At 57.8% G+C, this 10,047-nt stretch overlaps 1 protein-coding gene across 1 annotated transcript; it reads right to left on the bottom strand.

The window, feature by feature from the left end:
• Nucleotides 1-629: 629 nt before the first annotated feature.
• Nucleotides 630-3,959, bottom strand: SLITRK2 (SLIT and NTRK like family member 2). The gene is given in 2 exon segments (XM_007099216.3): nt 630-3,184; nt 3,187-3,959. Coding segments are annotated over 2 exon segments (2,535 nt in total). The 5' UTR covers nt 3,896-3,959; the 3' UTR covers nt 630-1,358.
• Between the last annotated feature and the right edge of the window lie 6,088 nt (nt 3,960-10,047).

Genomic DNA, 10,047 nt, shown 5'->3' with positions numbered 1-10,047 from the left:
CAAGAGGAAAGTGCTGCTTTCTCTGAAAACGTGCAAATTGAGGATTCTGAGTCTAATCTTTAACCCTAAAAAGAAACAGAAGGTAATGCATACGCTTGTCTCTGCTGCCTTGAATTTGCAGAGAAGTTACTTGGGATGTTTTCACCTCACCTTGGAAGTCTTCCTTCTTTCAAGGGATTGAATGGCTCCTGTGTCTTTATTAAATGAGGTGTGTGGCGGCCTCTACTGGTGCGTGTTTATAGAAAAGGTTTCAATAGGCAGAAAAAACACTAATTGCAATTAAAAAGTTAGAAATCCACTCTTTCACTTAAATATATAAAAATATCTAATTTAATGCAGAAAAGATCTATTACAAGTCGTGTGATGCACTCTGAATCAGGAAAATAATCTAAAACACTGACCGTGTTAGTGTAAAATAATGATTTACGGAAGGGCATTAATTGTTCGATGCACTCTGATGTTGGGTTAAATATATTTTATTAATGAATTACTAATCCCGGCTGAGGCGGTCTGACCTCTAGTCCACTGTTAAATCCCCTTAGTTGGCTTAAATAAAATCACTTAGAACAAACCCAGAAGAAAGGAAATATTTTACAGTTAAATCTCTAAAGTCCTACAACTAGAATCATTTGATGACAGGCTGGTTTCTATAACTCAAGCAAACTGTACGTTGACTTCATATAGCTGACATTTTCGTCTATTTTACAGTGTTTTTAATTTCAAAAATACAACACATTAAAATATGTCCAATTTATCAAAGCTAACAGCAACATTTAAGTAATGTACTTAAAGTGCAAAGGCACTTTAACACAAAGAAGTGTTGCCTGGCGGCTATACTTGGAAACTGAAGACAGAAATACCACATATCGTTATTTACAAAAGGATGTATAGTCTCCAAAGGTCTTTGGAGATCTTCTACAAAATACGCCAAATATCCATTTTTAACGTGAAAAGTTTGCTTCCTCTTTCTTCATTCACTACAATCTCCTCTTCCCATTCCCACACACTGGAAAAAGAAAGGAAGAAAAAGGAAGCAAAACCATCCATAGAACATACGGAAAAAAAAACAAACAAACCAGAAACCAAAAAACAACGCACCGTAGAAAACGCTCGTGTTCCGTGATGATTCCTAAGGAGAGAAGGGGGGGGAAAGGCGGGGGAGGGGAGCGAGAGAGAAATAACTTAAAGGAAAACTCGGAAACGCAGGATCATTGCTTCAGCCCATCCCCCACGCATTTTCAAAGTCCCCCATTGATGCCGAGGAAGGGAGAAGGCAAACACACACAAAAGCCAATGTAGTGCTTCCAACAGTTTGCAGCAGCACCCTCGGCTGCCATAGGGTTGTAAGTGGTTTCCCTTCACAGCTGACTGATTGCAGTTTGTTTTTCCAGAACTTCGAGGTAGTCTGGTTCGGACTGCGGCTTAGCTTGCAGTAAAGGGTGGTCGGGTTTTGACTGCCCCACAAAGCATTTCCTGGGAGTTCCGTACAAAACGGTTTTATTGATTCTGTCTTGGTTTTGGCGTCGAGATTCATACGCAGGGGCGAACTGCCTCTTCGGTAAGGTACAAAAGTTATAGTGGGCGAGTCCTGCGCTGGGAAGTTCCTTGACCCGCTCGGCGATGTTCTGGTACAGCAGCTCGGGCTCTCTGGGTGCGGCCGGCTTTTCCAGCAACTCGGCGGCGCTTATAGTGTAGGCCAGCGTGGCCGGCTCTTCCTTCTTCTCGTCCAGGTTGCCGTAGCTGAAGTCTTGCAGGTTGCGGTAGTAGGCCACCGGGTCTCCTTCCTTCTGCATGTAGATGGGGTTCTGGCACATCTGACCCACGGGCGGGGGGATGTAGTTGTAGACGTGGCCGTCCGTCTTATCCTGAGTCTCGGTGTTGTAGGACCCGTACTGTAGCTGGAAGGAGCTCACGTCGAGGCTGTTGGCACTCCTCGGGACGCTCGGCACCCCCTTCCTGCGTTTCAGGACGAAGACGAACAAGCCGGCCCCGAAACAGACGGACAAGATGAAGACCACAAGCAATCCTAAAATTAAGACGGAGAGGGGAACCTCCGTGTGCAGTTCGGGGTAGGAGCTGGGGGCCACGCTGAGCGACCGGGGAGTGTCCGTGTTGTGATTCGTTGACAGAACGGTTCCGTCTGACAAGCTCGGGCTGTCCGGACAGATGGCCTCCCGGCCCAGAAACTTCAGTATCTCCCCTGCGTGCTTGGCGGGAGATTCACAGGTCACCTCGTTGATGACGACGGGGGAGTTGGCGTGTTCCGTCCAGTCCTTTAGCCCCATGATGTCACAGGTACAGTCCCACGGGTTCTCTTGCAGGTCGATCTGAATGAACGCCGGGAGCTGGTCCAGAACCCCTTTCACGGGCAGGTGGGAAAAGTGGTTGTTTCTCAGATTCAGCCTGGTGAGGGCCGTGCCCCCGAATACGTTGTCGGGCAAGGAGCGCAGCAGGTTGTTGTTGAGAAACAGTAGCTGTAGGTTAATCAGAGCATCGAAGGTCAGCGGCTTAATCTCCTTAATGACATTATACTCTAAGTAGAGATACTGCAAGCTCCGCAGCCCGTGAAACATAGAAGGGTACAGCACTTCAAGGTAATTGCCGTTCAGATAGAGTCTGCGTAAACTGGTCAGGTTTGCGAAGGCGCCCTCCTGGATGACCGCGATCCTGTTGTTCCCTAAGTGCAGCAGATCCAGAGAACCGTATTCTGAGAGGTCGGTCTTGTAGACGGTTTGCAGATAGTTCCCCGTCAGGTAGAGTTTCTTTGGGCTGGTAGGTCTGGGCTGCAGGTCGGAGATGTTGGTGAACTTCCTTTCCTGGCAGTTGACGTTCAGGCCGTTGTCGGAGCTCTGAGAGGTGCAGACACAGCTACTGGGGCAGGTGAGGGGCACGGGGGACTTGGTCTGGTACACCATGATGGGTCCAAAGCTCTGCCTGTCCTTGGAGACAGTGACCCGGGGAGTTGGGCGATTTCTCATTTTGGGTGGCCGGCTGGCTTTGGGGGCCCTGGTCGGGCTGAGCGCAGGATTCACCGTAGGCGACAGCCTTTGGACGTGAGTGTCCGCGTGGCCACCCCTCTGACTGGCGTCCCCGGGGCTCTTTCTGGGACAGAGGTCTTGCCTGGTCAGTTGGGTCACATCCTTCCCGTGCAGTCTAAAGGGAGTCTCGCAGACGATCTCCCCACGAACACCGTTATGGTGTCCAGCCAAGCCTTGAGAGGAAGTAGGTCACAGGTGCAGTTCCACGGGTTTTCCTCCAGCTGGATCTCCATGATCCCTCCAATATGCTCAAGGACGCCGGCGAAAGGCATCACTTTCAGCCTGTTGCCTCTCAGGTCCAGGTGGGTCAGCAGGACGAAGCGGAACACATTGCTGGGCAGCGACAGCAGAAGGTTGTCGTTCAGGATGAGCACTTTGAGCTTATTCAGTTTGCTGAAGGCCCCCGCCTCGATGGCACTGATGTAGTTGTAGTCGGCCTGGAGGTACTCGAGGCTCTCCAGGCCGAGGAAGGTGTCTTCCCTCAGCACCTCGAGCTTGTTGTTGTTGAGGTGCAGTCTCTTGAGGGTCTTCAGGCCGCTGAACGCCCCGGTGCGGATCTCCTGCAGCCCGTTGTTGCCCAGGTGGAGAGTCACGGCGTTGGAGTAGTTGACGAACTCGTTAGGGTACAGGCGGGTCAGGAGGTTTCCATTGAGGAACAGCTGGTAGATTCGATACTGGGGGGGCTGGAGCAGGCTGACCGTTGTAAATCCTTTGTTTTCGCAGTTAATATTCAGTACGTTTTCCTTCTCTTCGCACAGGCAGCGGATCTTGCAAATGTCTTTGGCAGTTTTGCGGCTCTCCGTGTGTAAGATCCCGGCCACGGTTAACACGCTGAGGAACCAAACGCCGCTCAGCATCTTTGGGCACCGTCGGTGTCAGTTCAGGTACCTACAGGCAAACCTTGGGGAAGGGTGCCGGAGAGAGCAGGATGCGGGGGAGAAAGAAACAAGGAAGCCCGATTAAAATGGCAAAGCGGGGGGGGGGGGGGGGGGGGGGGGGGGGGGGCGGAGTGGGAGGCAGGGACGACGCGGGGAGTGGGCAACACGGCAGAATGAAATCACTGCGTTTCTCCAAGCGGTTTCTTCTCTCCTCGCCCTCGCCCCCGCCCCCGCCCCCGGCCCACCCACACGCGCGTCCCGGAGCACACATGCCTGCACCTGATTTCCCGGCGGGTCGCAGCCAGCCACGGAGTCATTAGTAATCGAGTTGTCCTACTAAATCCAGCCCATCTCCTCCTCCCCTGGGGTAGCTTGAAGAGATCTCTCTCGGGCGGCTCGCCCGTCTTAGGCTCGCGGCAGAAATTGCTTTACTTTTTTTTTTTTTTTTTTAACTGCGCAAAAAGGGGGTGGGAAAATCAGGGGACTGGCGGTGGGGGAGGGGGAGAGGATGGAAGCGCCAAGGCAGCGCGGGGTGGGGGTTACTCACACATCAGGAGAAGACGGGACCCCTCTCCTCTGCTGTCCGCCAGTAGTTTGGCATCTTCGGAAAGAGAAGAAGAGCAAGGTAAAAGAAGACGCCGCTTCCGGGGGGATGCCCTGCTTTCCGCCGGCGGATTTAATTTGCCTGGGGTGGGGGGGGGGGGCGGGGTGCGCAGAAATCCGAAATCCGGCAGGCCGCAGGGGAGGAGAGGACGCCCGGGGCGGCTGCAGGCTGAGCCGACGGCGACCCGGGGGTGCGGTTGCGGAGGGAGGTCGGGGAGCCGGCCGGCCCGGGTGGCGGGCGGCGGCGGCGACGGCGACGGCGACGGCCGAGCCTGGGCGCGCGCTTCCGATGCGCTGGCGGCGGCAGCAGTGCGCCCGACAGTTTGAATTTGAGAGGTTTTGCAGGCTCCCCCGGACAGGGCTGGGGTGACGTCACGCGGGGAGGGGGCAAGCGGCGGATCGAGGGCGCGCGGTGGGGGAGGGAGGGGCAGATGCTTCCCTTCCCAGCGAGCGGCTTTGCAAAGCTCGAATCCGGGCTGCGTCAGTTGCTTCTGAACTACTCCACCTCCAGCCCGGCGGGCGGCGAGCGGCTGGCGAAGCCCCTGGAGAGGGATTCTCCAGGAGGGGTCCCCGCTGAGGGGCTGCGACCGCCGGGACGACTCCGGCCCGTGGCCCCTCCGAGTGGTTTCTTCCACCTGCTACCCCTCCTGGCCATTCCAGTAGGGTCTCATTGCAAATTCCCAAGCAGAGGTCCGGATCTTCCCAGTGAGAGTGTGTGTGTGTGTGTGCGCGTGTGTGTGTGCGCGCGCTCGCGCGCGCGCGCTCTTGTGTGTGTGGGTGGGAGATGTGCCTCTTTGCTCCAGGACTGGGGCCCGCCTGCCAGCCTCCTAGATCTCCTGCCCCCGTGCTCTCGGTGCGGAGTGCGGTGTGTGCCCGCTCCACAGTGCCTGTGTAGGAGGGCGAGGAGGGGATTTGTGCCTTACATACAGAGCTTTGTTTCGGTGCTGAGAGAAGTACTTTCTGGGCCGTGACTGGCCAAACACACATTCGCCTGGATTCTGAAAGCCAGCTCAGCGTTAGAGACGAGCGGCTTCAGAACCATTCTCTCCCTGAGGTTTATAGTTAGCCAGAAGATGAAGTTTAAATGCGTGCTCTGCGCCTGCAGGAAGGAGGAGTGGGTGTCAGAAAGACACTGCCAGGCTGAGCCTCGCTCGGCTGGGTGTGGGAGCCCCAGCGCGGGCGCCCACGGAGGGGCCTAAAGCTGCAGGCGACAAGGGCAGGGGAGCTAGAACGAAGGCAGCAGTGCGGGAAGGCCGGCGGCCGAGAACCGCGGGAGACGGGGGGAGAGGTCCCGCCCGACAGCCCGACACCAGTGCGCCTGGGTTCTGATCCAGCTCTGTGGCCGGGTTGCTCGCTTCTCTCTGCAACTTCGCATCGCCGTTGGCAGAAGGGGATGGGGCTGTACGGGCCCTTCCGGTTCTGACATTCGGTCGGATTCACAGAACCTTTCCACGCCATTAACAGCCAGGTGTCGGCTTTTGGCCTCCATTATCCCGCTTCTCCTTAATGATCTTAAGGTCCCCTGGAACCGGGTGTCTCTCCCGTGTGGGGGTCCATTTGCAAGATGCGGTTATCTGCTACCGCCCGGAAGGGCCAGGGCGCCTCTGGCGAGTCAGGGAAAAGGGGCGATCGAAGAGAGGGGTAAGTGAATCGACCCAGGGTGGGCCTGTCCCACAAAACACTCACACTTGCTTTCCCTGACCGCTGCAGGCAGAGCTGACACAGGGTCCCATTGCCGGGCCGCATTTGGAACACAGACAGCCCCACAGGCGGAACGAGCCGCCGAGGATGGAAAGCCCCCCGCGTCTCCCCTCCCACCTCCCTGCTCCGCTCGGGTCCTGGGACTCACTGTTCGGCCCACACTGGCTCTCTCCTCCCCAAGAAGGGCTCGGATAGTTTCTCAACTCGGGCAGGAAGGCAACCTGTGGCTCTCTGGCAGTCTCCTCCGGAGTTTTTCTCAGCCTTTCACGGCTCCCTGTCCTTTTCCTTCCGGGAAGAGCCTTGGAGCAGACGTCATGCGCCCCCTCCCCATCCTGTAGTTCTTGCTTGGCCTCGGGGAAGATCCCGTCCTCCTGGGGCCTCAAGTTTTCCTTCTCTGTGCCAAAGGGCAACACGGAGCCCAGCCGTCCTCAGCGGGGGAGGGGCAGCCCGTGAGCCCCCCCCCCCCCAGCCGTGGCGGAGTGATGCAGTGAGCGATTAAGCTTCCTTGCATAGCAAAGGGGCATTTGTTTCGACATGTTGCTAAATATTAAATATACGTAGTTCCTAGAGAGATATGGCTTATTCGTTGTCGTTCATTTAACAAACATGTATTAATTAGGTTAATATTACATTGAAGCAGAAGCCAGCGTGAGAGCTGGACAAGACCTTTGCAATGAGATTCATTTTATAGATGAGGACATTCCTCCACCAGGACGAGTGCTGAAGTTCAAGAATCCATACAATTAGAAACAGAACCCAGGGACTCGGAGTCCTGGTCCAGGACCTTTCCCCACAGCTCACCAGTGCTCAGTGTGAATTAGTGAAGGGCTGTCGGCCTCAACTTAGTGGTGTCTACCTAAATGTGTGCTTTAAAAAAAAAAAGTATTTGGAAGTGAAATATCAAATATGAGTTGTAGTTAGCAAATATAGTAATTTCCTTCAAGACATTGATGAGGCTGCCAGTAGTCTTTATGGACAGAGACTATTAAACATTTCAGAGAGAGAGAGAGAGAGGGATAGATGGATGGGGGGGGGGCAGCTGGCAGAGCTTGAAGCCGTGAAAATGATAGAGCGAAGGAAGCGTGGTGGTAAGCTGGCTGGAGTTGGGGGGGGGCGACACTGGGAATCCTGAGACGGGGTGACAGATCTTCCTTCCACGGTTGGCTTCCGACACGGGTCGGTGGACTCTCCCACCACTGCTCGGTCTCCTGCCTGTCGCCGGGCTTCCGCGGCCGCTTTCCCAAACCCAGTTACTGAGGCCGAATCCGCCTCGGCAGGAGAAAGCACTTTGAGTAAGTTTCCGAACGGCCCCGCGTCTCGGGAGGAGCCGCCGCAGCACCTGCCGGCGACAGCGGGCTTTTAAGGCGGCGGAAAGGTCCTGGGTGAACTGGGAGCCCACGGGAGGCAGGGACGGACACTAAGATAAGGCAAACGCCCCCTCTCGTCGCTGGGGCGACGGAGCCACAAGCGGGGGACTCCGTCGCCTCGGTCTCCCTCGCCTCCGAGTAGAGAGCCTGGCTCGGGTCGCCGGTGCTTCCACGGGGCGCGGGGAGTTGCCGGCGGGGTCACAGCCTGCGCCGCCCGGCCGCCCGCCGGGCCTGGGGCCTGGGGGAAGGGCGGTTAACGGGAGTCCCGCAGGCCTGCCGGGGAGGGGTGTCCGCGGCCCGCTCGCCCTTCTTCCCCCTTCCGCTACCCGCCCCCCCCCCCCCACCTCGGCAGGTGCGGTTCCCGGAGGGCGCTTCCGGGCGGCCCGGGGGCGCCAGGCGAGTCCCCAGTCTCCGGGGACCCGGCACCGACCGCTAGCCCAGCCCTCCTCGCCCTCCCCCGGGGCGGCCAGACGCCCGGTACCCGGAGCCGGGGCCCGCAGGCGCGACGGCCACCCGCGCTGCCCTCGCCCCGGGGCCCGGCACCGCGCGCCGGCGAGCGTTCTCCTCGGGAGCGGCAGCTCGCACCGGGCCGGCGGTGGCCCCGCGGCCGCGCGACGCCCGGAGCCCGACCACGCCCGCGCGGACCGTCTCGGAGCCAGCGAGCCCGGGCGGGCGGGGGCGGCCACCGCGGGCCGCCCGCACCCGATCCCCCACCCCCACGAGGGGAGCCGGCCGGGCAAGGCTGGGGGCCGAGCGCCCAGAACTTACCCGGCGAGCGCGCCACCCGCAGCTTCCCCCGGAGGCGCCCGCGGCATCGGCCGGCCGGGAGGCGCGGGAGCCGGCGCGGCCCGGGAGCGGGGGCACGGCGGCGAGCGCGGGCGGCGCCCCCAAGGGCAGGCAGGTCCCCGCTGGAGCGGCGCGCCGGCGGCCAGCGCTTCTGGCAGGAAGCGGGGCGGGAGCCGGCAGGGAGGAGGGAAGAAGAACGGGGGCGGGAGGGGGAGGTAGGGACGGCCGCCCCTCTCCCGCACTTATCAATCACCCTGCGGATCAAATGTCCCCGCCGCGCACCCGGGAGGGGGATGCGGCAGCCCACAAAGGGGCCGCCGCTCCAGCGCTCTGACGAGCGCCGCGGAGCGCCGCTCACGCCTCCCGGCCCCTCTCGCCTGGAGCCCTGCCCAGCCCTTGCAGCTTCTACCGTGGGCTGCGGCTCCGACTCGGCCGAGTGCAACCGGGGATGGCACTGGGCCGGGACCAGACCCCGGGGGAGACTGAGACCACCGGGCGCAAGTTCCCGACCGGCGGAGGAGCGGCCGGACGCCCCCCGGGCCGGCGGCCTCCCCTAACTAGTAAGCGCCCAGTCCCTGGAGTTCGCAGGCAGATTTTAAGGACCCCCCAGCGAGGGTGGTAAACAAGGAATTTCCATATAATGTGGAGCCGGGCTGGACCGGGGCAAATGTGTTAACAAAAGCCAGCCCTTAGCAGCGCGCCAGTGTCTGTTTTCATCTGATTCTTTTTATTCTTCGCGACGTTGCCTGGATCGACTAGAGCGTACTTTTGGCCACCCCCTTGCCTTTTCTCCTTTCTTTTCCCTCTTATTAGTAGTCCAGGTGGTTGTGATTCGACTACAGGAAGGCGCTCAGTCAAAGAGTCGCTGTGGTTCAAGAGGGAGGTGCGGGTTTTCGCCCAGACCAGTGCGGGTTTCCCCTCAAAGCTGCTTCCCCCACGGCCTCTCCCCTCGCCCGGGGTATTCGGGATAAAGTTGCAGTTGCGTTCATTTCAGTCAGGGATTGGCAGTTTATTCGGATGGCACTAAGGCATTTCCCCCTCAATCCTGCAGGCCAGGGGCCTTCATTAACGCCCCCCCCCCTCTCGCCCCGTCCCCGTCCTTCCCATACCCCCTCCAGAGTCTGTAAAACCCCCATTGTTCAGAATCTGCACCAGTTTGAGGATGGAAAAGGAGGGGGGCGATGAGAGGGGCACGAAATGAGAGCAAACATTAGCTCTCCTGCTAATGATCCTGCATTGGGGTTTGTGGGTTTTCAAGGTTATTTCCTGTACCCTGAAGCCAGGTTCCCACAGCACCGATTTCCACCTCATTCTTGTCCTTACTTACCCTGGGGAATTCTTTCTGCTTCTTCCCTCTCTTCGTGGCTTTCTTTTCATAATGGTTTTCCAAGGAGACCACGCGCGGGGCCTTTTCAAAATGACTGGTAATCTTCTACTGTGAATATATGCAAAGTTTACTTTAGGAACAGCCCAAAGAATTATCTTTTATAATCTTATCTCTGAGGTTTTAAGGATCGTTCTTGGTCCTTTTACTTCATTCCTGAAAAAGACTTCTAGAGGTTTCCCTGCCATTCGGCTAAGCAATTCTAGAATAACACAGTTCTCGCATGTGCACATGGGCAGACTGTTGACAGTTACGTATTCGGACACATTGCCCCTTTTTATCAATATCCT

Source organism: Panthera tigris, chromosome X (genome assembly GCF_018350195.1).
Source record: "Panthera tigris isolate Pti1 chromosome X, P.tigris_Pti1_mat1.1, whole genome shotgun sequence".
Lineage (NCBI taxonomy): Eukaryota > Metazoa > Chordata > Mammalia > Carnivora > Felidae > Panthera > Panthera tigris.
This window is presented reverse-complemented; position numbering and strand designations above follow the sequence as displayed.